This window comes from Borostomias antarcticus (assembly GCF_949987555.1).
Source record: "Borostomias antarcticus genome assembly, chromosome: 14".
Lineage (NCBI taxonomy): Eukaryota > Metazoa > Chordata > Actinopteri > Stomiiformes > Stomiidae > Borostomias > Borostomias antarcticus.
The window spans coordinates 12,196,897-12,215,301 of NC_140247.1; the positions used below are offsets into that span (position 1 = coordinate 12,196,897).

General features: G+C 49.7%; 2 protein-coding genes across 2 annotated transcripts in view; both read left to right on the plus strand.

Moving 5' to 3' along the window:
* xylt2 (xylosyltransferase II) overlaps positions 1-7,397 on the plus strand; it is a 20,603-nt gene extending 13,206 nt beyond the window's left edge. Inside the window, exons 8-11 of the mRNA XM_084448987.1 lie at positions 92-348; positions 1,997-2,213; positions 3,251-3,584; positions 4,367-7,397. Of these exons, the coding sequence (XP_084305113.1) occupies positions 92-348; positions 1,997-2,213; positions 3,251-3,584; positions 4,367-4,692 (1,134 nt within the window). The 3' untranslated portion in view covers positions 4,693-7,397. The remainder of the gene's footprint in view (positions 1-91; positions 349-1,996; positions 2,214-3,250; positions 3,585-4,366) is intronic.
* A 1,336-nt stretch (positions 7,398-8,733) lies between these two features.
* Positions 8,734-18,405, plus strand: part of LOC311317383 (ras-related protein Rab-37) — a gene marked incomplete at both ends in the record, with an annotated part of 32,607 nt that continues 22,935 nt past the window's right edge. The window contains one exon of the mRNA XM_084448466.1: positions 8,734-8,871. Coding sequence (XP_084304592.1) covers positions 8,734-8,871 — 138 coding nt within the window. The remainder of the gene's footprint in view (positions 8,872-18,405) is intronic.

Sequence of the window (18,405 nt, forward strand, 5' to 3'; positions counted from 1 at the left end):
CTTGAACACTTAGCCCTGGTATCACCTGGTATGATGACCCTGACGACCCTGCTCTCCTCTCTGCCCTCCCACCCCCCTCCCCCCCCTGCAGCAGCTGACCCGACCCACCTTCTTCGCCAGGAAGTTCGAGTCGACGGTGAGCCAGGAGGCCATGGACGTCCTGGACACGCACCTGTACGGCCACTACGCGCCCGGCACGGCCGCCCTCAAGGCCTACTGGGAGAGCCTGTTCGAGCGCGCCGACGGCGTGGGGACACTGAGCGACGTGGCGCTCACCACCTACTCCGCCTTCTTCCGCCTGGGGCTGCGGAGTCTGGAGACCACCCACAGCAAGGCGGGGGGCTGCAGGTCAGGACCGGGGGGCCGGCGCTGGAATGTTCCGCTGTTGTTCTTGGATGGTCTTAAGTAAGGGTGCTCCGATTCCACTAAGCCACGATCCGATTCCGATTCCTGGGGTCACGATCCGATTCCAGAATCGATTCTCGATTCCAACGATTCTCGATTCCAGAATCTAGAATCGATTCTTAATTGTCAATGGATTTTCTACAAAGACGGATTTTAGGATCTACTCCAGTCCGATGTGTGCTAAGAAAGTGGAATATAGCAGAATAAAGGGTATAATATTATGTACTTTTATATTGCAATAGCACACGAAGGCAAGTCTAAGACAAAAAAAAGTCAGATTTATTAATGACATGCTGAACTTGACATTCAGCCTCTCAAGTATAACAGTCATGAACTTTAAACTTCCAGTATTTCTCAATTCAGTCAGTCAGTCAGTGAATGCTGAACTTTAATTAAACAAAGAAAGAATTTCTCTTCAACTTCAAGTATTTGTCAATTCACAGTTAGTTTGCTGAACTTAAATAAAACATTCAAATATTTCTCAAGTCAAAGTGCTCAGGACAGAGAGAGGAAAAAAAGAAGAAGAATCGATTCTTGGGAGTTGGGAATCGATTCAGGAATCGTGGCATTAAGAATCGCGATCCTTTCAAGAATCGATTCTTTGGAGCACCCCTAGTCTTAAGACCATCTTAGAATTCAACTTTTAAATATGTGAATACAGTATGTATTCATACTTTGCTACTCTTGCACTTGTTTAGAAAGAAGATGCACTTGTGAGTTCTGGCGAGTAGTAGTACACTGACTACCTACGTTAAATTGCATTAAACGTAGGTAGTCAGTGTACTACTACTCGCAATATACAAGCAATGTAAGTTGCTTTGGATAAAAGTGTTTGCTAAATGACTAATGTAATGAAAGCTCTAGTCACACTCCACTACTACACACAAGGCGGTCATTCAGTTGATTGCAGGATGTGGCCATTTTTGGCTGTATTTTTAATCTCTCCCTCGTCTCAACGCCAGACCCATGAGAGTTCTTTCGCTGATACACTACGTAAGCTACGCTAACTACGTTACTGCACGCTGCAGATCTCTCTATGGGTCTGGGACACTTAACACAAAAATCTGGCGCTCAAATCCTGGCAATTCATTAGTTTCGCAGGAACCCCCGGCGACACCAATCAGCAACTACTTCCGCGATCAGGCGTTCCCACCCAGAGATATGCCCCGCCCATCTAACCTGGGCTAGCGTCTCTCATTTGCTGCTACGACCTGTCACTCTTTCAATTTCGAACCGTCGGTACACCCTCAGAACACCAGCTTGGGCGGCGAAGTGGAACAGACTCTATTATGTAGTATGCGGAGCGCAGCGATTCAACATACTGTAATATTTGAGTCTGGAGAGAGATTAGTCTCCCTAACCCTCCCCATTTCCTTCTGGGAGGGGCTCTGGCTCAGGAAGTAGCGCGGGTCGTCCGACCGCAGGGCCAGCGGTTCGATTCCCGGCTCCTCCTGTCCACATGAGCAAGGCACTGAACCACTGACCGCCATTGGTGTGTGAATGTGTGTGTGAATGGGTGAATGTGTGTGTGAATGGGTGAACGAGAGGCAAGTGCAGTCTGTTTACCATTTATCCTCCTTCCTTTGCGTAGGTACGAGCCCATTGGCTACCCGGTGTCGGTGCACCTGTATTTCTACGACGACCGTTTCCAGGGCTACCTGGTGCGCCAGGAGGTGGTGCCGGCGGGGTCGGGGGCCGGGGAGGCGGGGTCGAGGGTCAGGGAGGTGGTGGAGGTGTGGGCGGTGCCCCAGGCCACCATGCAGCTGGAGAACAACCTCAGAGAGTTTGAACGTCTGAAGAACCTGGAGGTGAGAACTACACAGACCGCACAGAGAGAACCGCACAGAGAGAACCGCACAGAGAGAACCGCACAGAGAGAACCACACATAGAGAACCACACACAGCCCTTTTCCACCAAGAGGGAACCAGCTTGGTACTACTGTAGTTCACGAACCTAATTTTGAACCGTTCTGAGCATTTTGACCAACAATAAATAAGCTTAGGAACCTAAAAGTTGGTTCCGAACCGGCACCAAAAAAGAGTAGGTTTTTCAGCGCAAACTGTGACGATATCATGGGTGTGGTCTATAGATTTGCTGTATACAACTGTGCTTTACTCCATGATAAGAGTGGTAATCGGTAAGAGTGTGTAAATTTAAAGGCTCCCAAGTGTGAATGATCTCATTCTCTCTATGCTAAGTGCCAACTATCTAAATCGCCAGCCATCAAACTAACTTCAGAATAGTGACCTACTATAATTATAATGAAGTAGACTACGCAAGCCACTTTTGTGACGCACCACCTAAACAACTTTAAACATGCCTACTGTATATCTCCAGGCTGCTGACGTACAACGGTTCCGCTCAAAACTGGTCGAAACGCAGGCCCGTTCCCTAGATAGAACCAAGGTTCCAAGAATTAGAACCGAACTGGTTCACGAAGCAGAGTTACTTTGGTGGAAAAGAGCTAAGAGAGAACCATACAGAGAGAACCACATAAAGAGAACCCTTTAAGAGAGAACCACACATAGAGAACTGTACAAAGAGAACCGTTAAGAGAGAACCAAACAAAGAGAACCACGTAGAGTGAACCCTGATTCCTGCCTGGTTCTGTTTAGATTTGTTCAGGAACCACCGTTGGAGAACCACACATGATAAAAGGAACGCTGTGGTTGTAGTGTTTCTCACGGTTCTGCTTGTTCAAACGGAGGTTGGAGTACTTAGTGACGGCGTCGTTAAACAATGGCCGTTCAGACCTTAATATGTGTGTACTGATCCACTCCTCCGATCCCCTCCGAACCCGATCCGATCCAAACACGACCCCCCCCCCCCCACACACACACACAGATCGGCACAGAGTGGGACCCTAAGGAGAGAATCTTCCGGAACTTCGGCGGCGTGATCGGACCGCTGGACGAGCCTGTGGCGGTTCAGAAGTGGGTGCGCGGCCCCAACCTCACGGCCACCATCGTGTGGATCGACCCGGCGCAGACAGTGGCGGCGTCCTACGACATCAGCGTGGACGTGGACGCTGAGTACACGCAGTACAAGCCGCCGCTGCAGCGCCCCCTACGGCCCGGGGGGTGGAGCGTGCGCGTGCTGCGCCAGTGGGAGACGGTGGCCGAGGCCCGCTTCCTGGTCATGCCTCTGGCCTTCAAGGGACGGGAGCCGCTACGCAAAGGTGGGGGGCCTGGGGCTGGGGGAGAGACGTGGGGGGCTGGGGGAGAGACGTAGGGGGCTAGGGGAGAGACGTGGGGCTGGGGGAGAGACGTGGGGGCTGGGGGAGAGACGTAGGGGGCTGGGGGAGAGACGGGGCTGGGGGAGAGACGTGGGGCTGGGGGAGAGACGTGGGGCTGGGGGAGAGACGTGGGGCTGGGGGAGAGACGTGGGGCTGGGGGAGAGACGTAGGGGGCTAGGGGAGAGACGTAGGGGGCTAGGGGAGAGACGTGGGGCTGGGGGAGAGACGTAGGGGGCTAGGGGAGAGACGTGGGGCTGGGGGAGAGACGTAGGGGGCTGGGGGAGAGACGGGGCTGGGGGAGAGACGTGGGGCTGGGGGAGAGACGTGGGGCTGGGGGAGAGACGTGGGGCTGGGGGAGAGACGTAGGGGGCTAGGGGAGAGACGTGGGGGCTAGGGGAGAGACGTAGGGGGCTGGGGGAGAGACGTAGGGGGCTAGGGGAGAGACGTGGGGCTGGGGGAGAAACGTGGAGCCGGGGGAGAGACGTAGGGCCGGGGGAGAGACGTGCTGCTGGGGGAGAGACGTAGGGCTGAGGGAGGGACGTAGAGCTGGGGGAGAGACATGGAGCCTTGGCTGGCAGAGAAGGCTGGGGCATTCAAATGTATTCAAATGTGAATTCGCTCATGTTGTAAATCCTAATAATCTCCCTCCCTCTCTCCCCTTCTCCCTTCATCTCCCTCTCTCCCTCCCTCCCTCCCTCTCTTCTTCCCTCCCTCCCTCCCTCCAGACGAGGACAGCTGGCTCCACCAGGGCCCCCCCGGCAACCTGTACCTGGACCAGGGCTTCCAGCAGCTGGGCTCCGCCCTCCGCCTCCCCCCCCAGGAGCCAGCGCTCCAGGAGGCCCAGCGCAGGGCCCTGCTGGTGGGAGGGCCCCTGGAGGCCTGGGTGGACTCCTCCCTGGGGGCCTTCTGGGTGGCGGGGGACCTGTGCGCCGCACGGGCCTCGTCCCGCTGCCCGGGCCTGGGAGACTGCGCCAGGGCCTCGTGGAGCTCTCTCTCCCCGGACCCCAAGTCCGAAATGGGACCCGTCAAACCGGACGGGCGCATCAGGTAGCCCCCCCGGGCTCAGAGAGAGAGAGGGGGTGGATTAAACGCGCACACATTCTGAGGCGGGTTGGAGGAGGAGGGGAAGAGTGTGTTTTCGGGGGCCCCTAATGACAAGCTACATACGCACACGAGGACAGAGACTGTGTGTGTGTGTGTGTGTGTGTGTGTGTGTGTGTGTGTCTGTGTGTGTGTGTGTGTGTGTGTGTGTGTGTGTGTGTGTGTGTGTGTGTGTGTGTGTGTGTGTGAGTGAGAGTGTGTGCGCGTGTGCGACCAACAGAGGTGGTCTCAAACCTATAGGAGGCACATGGATGGACCTCTTCTCCAACTGCTGAAGAGCCAGACACGCTTGCCACACACACACACACACACACACAGCAGGACGAAGTGTGTGTGTGTGAGAGAAGGCTGGAAATTTGCACAAAAACGGAGCGCAGCGAGAAAGACCAGCCAGGACGTTGTCCCTCTCCGCGTTTTTTTCGAACACGCCGTTCGCCGTCACGTCGTGGGATTCATATCTACGTCCCGTTAACCGTCGGCGTGCCCACGGCACAGGGCCGGTCCCGTCGGGTTCCGAGATGAGGAAGCCCCATTCAGCACACGTTTGAACTCTTAGCTTAGTCTAGTTTGACTCCGCCCTCTGATCCGCCGGTCACAGCCGAAGACATACAGCAGTGGACGGACGGACGGACGGACGCTGTCCGATCATCGTCTTCAGAGGAAGAGGAGGAGGAGGAGTGAGCTCCTCTGAACTCTACTCCCGTGCTTATTTTGAAGCATTCTTAACAGGATGAAGTGCACTTTACTGTAGGTTACTGTAAGGTTACACAGGGGTGAAGGGTCAGCGGGTTGTCCAATCAGGAGGAGGGGAAGGCGGTGGAAGTCTCTGTCTGGCAGGGGTGTTTGTTATTGAGCTCACTGAGCTGAGAGAGAGAGACATGCTCATTCTCTCGTGAGTTCTCCGTTTACTGTGACATATCATATTTTAAATGTGCATTTTTGTTTGTTTGTTTGTTTGTTTGTGGAACTGGCGGATATGTTTAGATGTCTCGGGAGGTCGCCGTCACTGCAAGACTAGCAGAGAGAACGGGATCGCTAACTAGACGTAGGTTCCACATTGATGTATTGTCAGTGTTTCCCAGTATGAGTGCAGGTCTTGGGACCAGGTCCCGGCCTGTTCCTCTTCTGCTCATATCACTTTATCCCGCCTCCCTACCGGTCTTCCTGCAGTAGCTTCTACGCTGTTCACGTCTACCGTCTCCTGGCTTGGGTCGAGGGTCATCGCCTGGTTCTGAGCGGGCTCTTCTAGCCTGGTGAGACCATCCTGATCTCGCGATCTCACATTCTGTTTCTCTACATGGATCGGTCTGGGCCAGGCCCTGGGGGGGGGGGGGCAGGCAGGCAATCGGTGTCCTGTTAGGAACTACTGGGAGTTTTAGCACATGACTACAGCCTGTGATAGACGGTGATAGACAGATGGCTCATCCAATCACCTGCTAGGTTTTTTTTTGTGCCTGTCCGTTTCCAGACGTTTTCCTAGGACGCTTTCCCAGATCCAACCGTCTGGCAGGTTAGGTTAGGCCAGCTCACCTTTTATGATAGAAGCAGATTTACTGCAAATGTGCAATTTTATATGACTTGGGATACAGTTGGATGGGCAGCATGGAATCCTGGGTGGGCAGTGACCGGGCTAGCCCCCCCCCCCCCCCCTGGGCCAGCCTGTCTGAGATTCTGTTAGCATGTCTCATTACATGATATTTGAACTAAAAGTCCCTTCGTCTGCTCTATAGTGGTCATATAAAACATTTCACCTGCCCGGTCGGGAATTTCACGCTGCCTTTTATTACTGATGTGGTGACATGATGAAATAGCTTCAGATAGCCACACCTGGGTCAGTTACTATTTACAAGAGTCGAATCAAATGCACCTCGATTACTTTATGTTCCTGTCAAGTCATTTCTTCAATGTAGTTGACCTAGGTCTGCTGATAGTTTCACGAGATGTGCCGTTATTGCCTTTTAGACCGTTATGACAACCCCTCCCTACTTGTGTTGTTTTAAGATGGTTTTACGTCCTAAAGGTAACCGTTGTTCTGGAATGTTATATTAGTCTCCTGCTATCTGCGTGACCTTGCCTTCCTCACAGTCGCAGGTCTGAAGAGGTAGGAGCAGTCGGCACAGTCAGGCTTAAAGGAATAGTGATATTTTTGTATGTTCGTGGAGAATAGAAGAAAAAAAAGCATTTTTGAGAGCCACTGCTTCTGTTATTGTTGTTTTTTTTCTCGACATCTTCAGAACCCCCACCTTCACAGTCTGCTAACAACCAGGATGTGTGAGGCTTCCGTCCTCGCTTTCTGGGAATAGAACCCAGAGAATAAAACCCGCGTGTCCGTTCACATCGGCGGGGGTTAGAGTCGAGTGGACACGAACCATGATTTTGATGAAAATGGAATGGAAAAGAATGTTTGTGTTTGCACCTTCTGGCGGGGCCGCCTTTGGTGTTCCAAAATAGAATGTTTGTGATTGGGTGTTCCGTTCTATTGATTCTCTGTTCTCTGATATCTCCTTACGTAGGCACGGGATGACTCATCATGAAATACAGTCTCCCTTGTTCTCTCTCTTCTCTCTCCCTCTCGCTCTCTCTGAGCACCAGTGTAGGGGTGGTGGAGAGCTCTAGCCAATCACAGAGGCCCCCTGGTACAGCTGACTTGACAGAAACAGGTTAACTAGTGGCACAATAAACAAACAACAGACTGTTGGGTGATCACTCCTGTGCTGTTTTACTGTCTCCTATTTCATGTTCTAGGTTTAAACGTGTGGGTGTGGGGGCGCGGGGGCGCTGCATTCCTAGTAGTATATGAAAGGTGGTTACAGTTTGAGGTGATGTTCGTCAGTGGGTGAATAAGGTTACATGTTAACACGTTGAAGATAAAACCTTCACCTCCAAACTGCTTCACACATGAAAATAGATTTACCATCATTCACAGTAATATGAGTCATTGTCTGTTACGCAAAAAAAAAAAAAGGGCTATATTTAGAATAATTTACAATGACGGATCAAGCCCCTGAAGGAGACTCCATATCGAACCCTTTTCACATCAGAAAGGACCGTTTAGGCTTCCCAACAGCACCTCACAAGGCTATGGGTCCCATCCAGAAGCTTTTTCTAAGATGGTTCTTGTATTGTTAGAAATGGGTCTATACAGCCCATTTTGATCAATGTCAAACCATGACATTAGATTGTCTTTGCACATCCAAAGCTGAATGGCTATTCCATAGCCTAGTCCTCTTGCGGCAGACGGGCCAGAGAATGACACACGACGAAAGTGCAGCTTCAGTCACGATCAGCACAGTTTAGAGCTCTCCAGGCGGCTGCTATGAGACACGACTATAGGAGGCGGATTAGTAAGTTTTACGTGGTAAGGTATGTTAATTTAGTTCCCCGTTAACTACTGTATTTCAACAGTAGCTACTCTCCATGGACTCCCCATACATCTGATCATTATTTAATATGCATGAATAAATACATCCATACCATTCATACTCACAAAAAGACAATACATAACAGTACAATTCATAATACATTTGTTATGAATTATTGAGAGGAGACTGAGCCGGGACCAGGGAGATGCAGCTCAACTGAGGAGCTCTCCAGGGTGCTGAACACGCAGCCTACAGTGAGTCAGTGACGGTAGACAAACTTGACAAACGATAGGCTACTGCACGCCTACGTATCGTGTCGTTTTCAACAGGGGCGCTCTGCTTTAAAATGTAATTCAACCCTGGAACCCGAAGGTAGCTGTAATGCTTGTCTGAAGAGGACATTCAAGCTGGACGGAGAGGGGGCGTTGGACGAGAGAGTGGAGAGGACAGTTACGCGAGAACAGACAGGAGAGAGGGAGACCCGGAGAAGTAGAAAGTTGCGACGCAGACTAGCCCATTCGGTAGTCTGACTCACTGACTGACTCACTCACAAGAAAGTCGCTCTCCAACTCCTCAGCGCTAAAAGGGGGTTTGAGACCGAGAGAGGCGGAATGGAGTTTATTAGCGAGATGGAGCCGTGCGAGGCGGCGTACGCAGACAGCGCTTACGGCGGGTCATCGGCGGTGGACACGGACACGGAGGACGTACTGACCCCCTCCTCGGCCACCGCCACCACTTTCCCCTACAACGAGGACCTCATGCACAAGGTGAGTTCTTTTTCCTTAACTAGGAAATAATAAATTCACATCAACGTCGAATTTGGAAGTTCTAATTCCAACTCTGGAATTTAGAAGAGTGCTTGTGTGTAGGTTATTTGAGAGAGACTTCCTTAATTCTTTACTTTCCCATAACACTGCATCTAACCCTGACAAACGCGGCCACTCTTGAATTAGACTGATGGCCTACCCTAACACCCAGCCGTCTTTCATACAAGTCCATATGCCTTAAATTATTATCTGTTCCACCGGGGTGGCAGGTGGTAATATCTCTTTTTCTCACAATCACTGACTGACACACACACACAGAGTCATCATCACTCCTCTTCATATTCATGTAACACCAAATATTTGCATAAGGGGGTCAGTTGAGAAGGATCACTGCCTACTTCCGGAGCCTGCTTAGTTCCTACCGGCCAGGAAGTGTTCTAGAACCTTCACCGAACACACGGTTCTATTTACAGTTATTCCTCGGAAACCTGCGTCCATTCTTAATGATTTTTCGGGGGTTGTTGTTGGAGTTTTGTTTTTCATCACAGGAAGTGTGTGGGTGTTTGGAGGCAGATGAGAGGAACAGGACATGACATAAATGAAAGATGAGATGAGGGAGTCATAGTTTACCAGGACGGTTCAGAGATAAAGCTCTGACTGTGAAGTGAGACCCAGCGTTGTGACATGAACCAAAACAGGAGGGAGGAGTCGGTACTCATGCCGTTCAAAGTTTGGGGGCATGACTTCTTAGGTCGTCATGGAAACGGCATCCCCGGCTTCAACCAACTAAACAACCCTCGCCCTTCTTCCTCCTCTTACCCGCCCTCCTCTTCCTCCAAACATCACTCCTCTTCCTCCCCCATCCTCACTCCTCTTACCTCTCCCTATCCTCCACCCCCCCCCCACCCCAACCACACGCCCACAGACAACCCACCCCTTGTTGCGTCTTTCCACAAAGTATGCACACACACATATCAAACTTATATGAGGCTGATATGAAATAGTAATGGAGCTCGGTTTGGCAGTGTCCTGTGGTGAGGCCAGGTCTCTCTCACACACACACACATCAAAAAAACTACTGTACACCCACACTGCACCACACCCCGCTGTGCATGGTCTCTGAGTCACCCAGGACAGTAGACCTGAAGCGTTCGGTCTCGACTGTGTGGTTATGACTGCTCTTCTGTTAAAAACAATTCACTGTACACTGCTATACAGCACAGGAAACACAGTCATGAATAATTTAACCATAGTCACTGTTGTATTTAACAGATTCTTCATTCAAGGTTTTTGCTGTTTGGAAGTTCTTTTGAGAAGGTCAGCGTTTGGTGATGAGACGGCCGATCTGTAAAGGTCACTAAACGCTCGAGTCAGCTCTTCTGTCTAGACGACTCGGCCTCTGGATCTGAACAGACATGAGCTCAGCTGCATCTGTGTGACCGAGCACTCCAGCCAGTACCCTGCTAGGGCTGCTTATGTTGCAAATCTCATCAGCACAAGCAAACAAAATCCCAGAGTGCTGTTCAATACTATGAAGACGATTGCCAGCCCTCCTCTCCCCTCTGAATCAGTTTTTTTCCAGTGAGGACTGTAATCATTTTCTTTAGTTTTTTTTGTAAACAAAGTAGCTAAAGTGAGGGTGAGCATTACCCCCTCTCGCCTCCCCATCGGTCCAGCCAGGCAGGCTACTTTGAGTTGTTCCTCCAGGATTTTCCTGACGGACCTAACTGACATATTGAGCTCTATGAAATCTTCCTCAAGCCCCCTAGATATTCTACCAACACCCTTCCTAAACAATTATTTTTAGTTATTAGCTCTGTCGGCCCCTGCTTGGTCTCTATTATAAATAACTCACATGAATCTGGCTCAGTCCCATCTTATTTTAAGCAGGCGTTGGTCCAGGCCCTCCTTTAAAAAAACAGCCCCCCCAAAAAAGTTATAATCAATCAGTCTATGCATCTGGACATTATCTCAGATGCTCAAAGAAAGGCTAGCCTCATTCTATAGACTGAAATAAGGTATCACTCCTCTACCACAGTTTACTAATCTCTGCACTACTACCCCAATTCCAAGGCAGAAACCCAGGATAGAGTGGCTGGGTGAATGTGGTCTGGACTCTGTGGAGGAGGGTCAGTGTGTCAGAGACATTGTAGAAGGACAGAGAACCTGCCTTGTGATCCAGATACACTCCTATTTTAGAGGATCGAGTGCCTGATACTTTAGTCTCAACTTTATCATGGTAGAAACTGTAACCGTCACCAGAGCACCGCAACATCCAAGACTTGTTATTTCCACCAAAATAGGTTTTGTCTTTTCTATTGATGATTTTATACGAGACTGCAATGTCAACAGTGTGACCACTCCATTCCACCTCCCAGTAACAGCGTCCAGACAGACCCTCTCTGCACAGAACCTGGGTGTGGCCAGGTTTAACTGATTCCGATCTTGCGCAATGCCTCGATCTCGCGGTAGGTGACGTCTGTGGATTCCGGCTCAGCTTCCTTCCTTGAAAAGCTAGCCGCAACAACAAGACAGGCTCGTGCGAAGCATTTGTTTGGGATCTCAACAATGACACGCTATTGTGCTGTTGCCAATTGTGGCAAAATCCGTAAACACAGTGTTTCCTGTGGAACTGATCTCTTGGTGTGGTGGTGTGTGAAAAAAAGAGTCCAATTTCGAAACCAAAGCGGGGGATCGGAGACCGCCCTTCTTCCTCCCTTGTTCCTCTCTCCTGTCCCCTTCCTATAAGTAGGCCTATAAAGATGGCCTAACTTATCTCGTAAGGCTGGTAAAGTCCTAGAGCTTAAAATGTAATTAATTACATGTAACTGGACGGGATAAAACAGTAACCACACAGGCACTTAATAAATCCTATGGTTTATAGACATATTTTAATCAGATGTATTGTAGGTAACCATTATAACAGCAGCTGTTATAATGGTAACAGCTGATGTTTTCTGTTATTTTGATTGGCATTTTTTAGGTAGACACAAACGGGGTAAGGCTGGGTTTGACAAGACAAAGCAGGCTAGTAAAGATCACACTCAAGGAGCTCGACTGTACCGTTAACATTTGGTCAGAGATGGAGTGCTGGTCAGAGGTGGAGCGCTGGTCAGAGGTGGAGGTCTGGTCAGAGGTGGAGGGCTGGTCAGAGGTGGAGGTCTAGTCAGAGGTGGAGGTGGAGGTCTGGTCAGAGGTGGAGGTCTGGTCAGAGGTGGAGGTCAGAGGTGGAGGTCTGGTCAGAGGTGGAGGTGGAGGTCTGGTCAGAGGTGGAGGTCTGGTCAGAGGTGGAGGTCTGGTCAGAGGTGGAGCGCTGCTCAGAGGTGGAGGTCAGAGGTGGAGGTCTGGTCAGAGGTGGAGGTCTGGTCAGAGGTGGAGGTCTGGTCAGAGGTGGAGCGCTGGTCAGAGGTAGAGGGCTGGTCAGAGGTGGAGGTGGAGGTCTGGTCAGAGGTGGAGCGCTGGTCAGAGGTGGAGCGCTGGTCAGAGGTGGAGGTCTGGTCAGAGGTGGATGTCTGGTCAGAGGTGGAGCGCTGGTCAGAAGTGGAGGTCAGAGGTGGAGGTCAGAGGTGGAGGTCAGAGGTGGAGGTCAGAGGTGGAGCGCTGGTCAGAGGTGGAGGTCAGAGGTGGAGGTCAGAGGTGGAGGTCAGAGGTGGAGGTCAGAGGTGGAGCGCTGGTCAGAGGTGGAGGTCAGAGGTGGAGGTCTGGTCAGAGGTGGAGGTCTGGTCAGAGGTGGAGGGCTGAGGCTGCCCAGCCCCTAAGTCTGAAGTGCTAACAGTAACTATAGTAACAGTACTCCTATATGCTAACATGGATATCTTAATAACACTATAGCTCACAATGAGAAACAGAAACAGTTTTTATGATTAAAATCGGTTTTTATTTATTTTTAAATTGGTCAGAGGTGGAGGTCTGGTCAGAGGTGGAGGTCTGGTCAGAGGTGGAGGTCTGGTCAGAGGTGGAGGGCTAGTCAGAGGTGGAGGTCTGGTCAGAGGTGGAGGTGGAGGTCTGGTCAGAGGTGGAGGTCTGGTCAGAGGTGGAGGTCTGGTCAGAGGTGGAGGTCTGGTCAGAGGTGGAGATCTGGTCAGAGGTGGAGGTCTGGTCAGAGGTGGAGGGCTGGTCAGAGGTGGAGGGCTGGTCAGAGGTGAAGGTCTGGTCAGAGGGGGAGGTCTGGTCAGAGGTGGAGCGCTGGTCAGAGATGGAGGTCAGAGGTGGAGGTCTGGTCAGAGGTGGAGGTCAGAGGTGGAGCGCTGGTCAGAGGTGGAGGTCAGAGGTGGAGCGCTGGTCAGAGGTGGAGGTCTGGTCAGAGGTGGAGCGCTGGTCAGAGGTGGAGGTCTGGTCAGAGGTGGAGCGCTTGTCAGAGGTGGAGGTCTGGTCAGAGGTGGAGGTCAGAGGTGGAGGTCTGGTCAGAGGTGGAGGTGGAGGTCTGGTCAGAGGTGGAGGTCTGGTCAGAGGTGGAGGTCTGGTCAGAGGTGGAGGGCTGGTCAGAGGTGGAGGTCTGGTCAGAGGTGGAGCGCTGGTCAGAGGTGGAGGTCAGAGGTGGAGGTCTGGTCAGAGGTGGAGCGCTGGTCAGAGGTGGAGGTCTGGTCAGAGGTGGAGGTCTGGTCAGAGGTGGAGGTCAGAGGTGGAGGTCAGAGGTGGAGGTCAGAGGTGGAGGTCTGGTCAGAGGTGGAGGTCAGAGGTGGAGGTCTGGTCAGAGGTGGAGGTCAGAGGTGGAGGTCTGGTCAGAGGTGGAGGTCTGGTCAGAGGTGGAGGTCAGAGGTGGAGGGCTGAGGCTGCCCAGCCCCTAAGTCTGAAGTGCTAACAGTAACTATAGTAACAGTACTCCTATATGCTAACATGGATATCTTAATAACACTATAGCTCACAATGAGAATCAGTTTTTATGATTAAAATCGTTTTTTATTTATTTTTAAATTTGCCACCACCACCGCCTCCTCCTCCGAGCCAGGGAAGAGGAGAGAGAGAGAAGAGGACATCTCCCTCTCTCTCCCTGACTCTCTCTCAGTGGTCCAGAGAGAGAGAGAGAGGAGAAGGAGATACCACCTTGACATCTCCCCTCCCCCCCTCTCTGGCTCACTGAGAGAGACTCAGCGAAAGAGAGGAGGACTCTCTCACTGAATCTCTCTCAGTGAGACAGAGAAGGGGGGGGAGGAGATGTCGAGATGATACCTCCTTCTCCTCTCTCTCTCTCTCTAGCCCACGAGAGAGAGTCAGGGAAAGAGAGGAAGACGTCCCCCTCTCTCTCTCTCTGGCTGCTCTTCCTCTGTCGCTCTCTGGCTTTTATACCCCTCCTGGCCCACGTCACAAGGGCGCTCTGTGACGTCACGGTTTGCGAGGCTCTTTTGACAAAACTACTTTCTAAAATCACTGTAAATCACTTGATTGGCACTTTCAGACAGGTGTGATGAAGGAGCTATTGCAAATTAAACCATGATCGGAACAACAAGACTGAGCTGGGGAGCCCACCCACGCGCACAGCGGCATATCTCAATAAAGGTTTTGTTGCCTAAATTAGCTGACTTATTCTAGCAGCCGAGCAGCGTTCCGTTCAACGGACCTGCAAACTTGTCACCTTTTGGCTACAGTCACCTTTTTATGTTAACCATGGTAGTATCAGTGAATCTAGAGGGTTTTAGTTTTGTATGTCGTCACCTTTTTCATTACTCCAGGTCTGGTTCATAACAACGCAGGCGCCTTCACGAGTATCCTGGATTTGGCGTTAATAGTATAATAATATTCTCTCGTTCAAAATAAAGCAACTGCCAAAAGTTAAAAAGTCTTTATTGAGATATGCCGCTAGGGCGTGGGTATAGGCTCCCCAGAACTCCTGCCCTTTTCTTTTTTAAATAATATTCTCTATTCAATAATCTAATTCTGTCAAAATGTTCCAGTCCTTATTATCAATTTGTTTTAAGTCCTTCATCCATTCCCGCACGTTAGCTTATAGCTCCCATATTATGACGAGACTTGAATATGACACTTAAGAATGGGTTTATTTCAACAATCCTTACGCAGAAGTTCTTGTTTGTGATATTCGGGTGTGTAGATGTTTTTATGAATACGCCAACGAATACAAATAGCCTAGGCTATGTTACAGTTTAATCGTTCTGAAATCGGAATCGGAATTAGTCTGTTCGTGTGAGTCAATGATCAAACAAAAATCAAAACAGGAATTGGATATGGAGTTTGGATTACTGGAAAATAACTTTACGTTTGAAAGATCCGTGGTGAACCGAGTAATACGGCAGCAAGTTAGATTATTGATTTGCCGAATCATCATGTTTGTAGCTATAATTATCGAATCACATGAAACCCATCCATGGACCCATGATACAAGACCTCGATACAGGCACATATAGCTGGATTATAGTAGGCCATGACGCACGGGGCCTTGGATATGCCGGGACTTGGCACAGATGTTCTAATATGTGCTTGGCTATCCCGCAACATCCATTAGAACACGCAGCTTCTATATGCCTACAGAATGTTTTGAGAAAGTATGTGAAATGCATGATATCCCGGAAAATACACAAATTGGCTGCTGTAAAGAACCCTGATGAGATGAGGAGGGAGGGAGTGAGGGAGGGAGAGAAGTATAGAGGGAGGAGAAGGATGGAGAAGAGGAGGGGGGGGGGGGGGGTGAAGGGGGAAAAGAGCTAATTAATTAACAAATATCACAAATGTCCATGCAGTATAAATAATGATCCATGCATTTAATTTTCTTGTGTTTATTTTACTGTTTAGGTAAATAACAACCACTTAAGATGTAAAAGTAGGGGAGAGAAAACCACTAACAGATCACTTTAACAACAACAGTCAAACACTTCCATCTCAATAGTGAGTAACATAAATGTCACCAAACATTTGAATATATAACAAGTAACTATTTCCTCAGCAGCATGTCAGGAGTTTGGCAGTGATTCTATAGTCCAGTAGAGTCATCATGTTTATATAGGTTTATTAGGCAGCATTTAGACTATCCTGTGCTAAACTAGACTCAGGACATACATGTAAAGTCTCTGACCCGCACCTGCTTTTTCCACCTCAGAAACATTGCAAAACTCGGGTCCATTGTGTCTCATGCTGAGCCGGAAATGTCTGTCACTCACTGTTCACCTGTCTTAACAAATCATCTGTGGACCAGTTGCAACTGGTCCAAAATGCTGCTGCCAGATGCTCACCGGGTCAAAGAAGTCATGCCACATCACCCCCATCCTTGCCTCCCAACATTGGCTCCCAGTGCAGCTCTGGATTCGGTTCAAGGTCCTAGTGTTCACCTACGGAGCCCTCCATGGTCAAGCCCCTGCCTACATCTGCGACCTCATCCACCTATACTCGTCCAGCCGGTCCCTGATGTCGTCCAACCAGGGGCTCCTGGTGGTGCCTCAGACAAAGCTAAAGACTAAGGATGACCGAGCTTTTGTGGCGGTGGCCCCTAGGCTCTGGAATGTGCTCCCCCAGGACTTAAGAGCCTTGACATCTGAGAACTCTTTTAAGAGTCAGTTGAAGACCGACCTTTTCAGGCAGGCATTTGGTCATCTGTAGCTCAACTACTGATTTTTTTCTCTGTTGTGTTTTTTATGTTGTAGTAGGAGCTACCTGTATTTTATATGTGTATTTGTATTTTTTATATCTGTATTTTGGTTGTGGGATTAGTATTTTTTATCTTCACTGTGAAGCTCCTCCACCACAGAACCACAGCCGGTACCCTCCTCCACTACAGAACCACAGCCAGAACCTCTACTACAGAACCACAGCCGGTACCCTCCTCTACTACAGAACCACAGCCAGTACCCTCCTCCACTACAGAACCACAGCCAGAACCTCTACTACAGAACCACAGCCAGTACCTCCACTACATCAGGGGAAACAAACATTTGTGTGTGAGGGTAGAAATGAAAGGGGATCTTGCATAGATATTAAATCTGAGTTATGTGTGTGTGTGTGTGTGTGTGTGTGCGCGCGCACGTGTGTGCGTGCGTACTTGTGTGTGTGTGTGTGCATGTGTGTGTGTGAGTCTCTCTCCCACTCTGAGACAGCAGACGAGAGTCTGTGGGAGTCAGAGTGGAGGTCTGCTGGTCTGTGATAAATACAAACAAATAAGACAGAAAGGAAAGGAGAGGAGGAGAAGAGAGGAGGAGGAGAGGAGAGGAGAAGGAAAGGAGAGGAGAGGAGAAGAAGAGAGGAGAAGGAAAGGAGAAGAGAGGAGAAGGAAAGGAAAGGGAGCGATGGTCGTTGTCAAGGATCTCTGGGACTAACGTGCCGCCAACCTGCCGCCGACCAGATAACCATGGCAACAAGGCCGAAAGACACCCACGAGCGACACGCTGCTGTCGCACCAGCTGATCCATATCAACATGACACATGACCCCCGACCCGAGGCCTGTCCCTGTGTGTGTGTGTATGAGAGAAAGAATGTCTGTTAGCGAAGGAGAAATAGTGTTTGCTTATATAGCCTTCATTCACGTGTGTGTGTGTGTGTGAGAGAGAGAGAGAGAGAGAGAGAGAGAGAGAGAGAGAGAGAGAGAGAGAGAGAGAGAGAGAGAGAGATGGATTAGGGTAAGAGAGCGAGAGATGGAGGAGAGAGAGAGAGAGTAGAAGGAAAGTTTGTGTATTATTGTGGAAGAGGTTTTGCAGTTGAGTAGTTGAGGAGGGATCAGTCAATGCTGTCTCAGTGGCAGAGAGAGATCTGCTACAGCAGTGTTTAATACGATCTGACAAGACAGGGATTGTCACGATACAGCTGGCTGCTCTCCACAGACTCCCTCACTCACTGCTCTCCAGAGAAAAAGGTCTATATAGAACCATGAGTAACAACAGAAGAACCCATGTAGAAGGGTTAGGGTTCCACGTAGAACCCTAGGGTCCCGGATAGAACCCTATTCAATTTACATCTTGGTTATTTAGCAGACATGTTTATTTTGACCTTGTTCGAGGTCACAACGGTAGGCAATGATTGTCCAGTGGCCTGGTCAGGCCCCAGCTAGTCACATGTTCTAACCAGTAGGCTACTGTACCTCTGGTGTCCTACCGCCCACTCTGTAAGGTGCTGTTTGGAATCCTAAATGGTTCTTTCTAACCTGAAAATGGTTCTACAGTATAGAGAACCTTTTTTTCAGATGTTATATTATTACAAGTTCTAATTAGTGTTGGGAGTAACTGATTATAAAGTAACATATTACTGTAATCAGATTGCATTTTCCATTAACTTGGACTGTAAGGGATTACATTTTACTTTTCAGAAATCAGATTACAGTTACTGACCTAATAAAAATGCTACTTTTTACTTACTTTGAGTTATTTACTGTGCGCGTGCCTGCTCCCTTTCATTTGGTTGATATGCGCATTTGGTCTCTGCAGTTGTGGCTTAACTGACTGTGTATGTCATCAGGGTTGATGTGCCAAGAGTGCTGGTCTAGGATCAGATTTTCTTGTGTCTATTATGATCTAAGATGCAAAACTGATCCCAGATCAGCACTTATATGATTAAGGTAAGGAATGATCTGGTTTTAGAAAATAAGTAATTAGTAATCC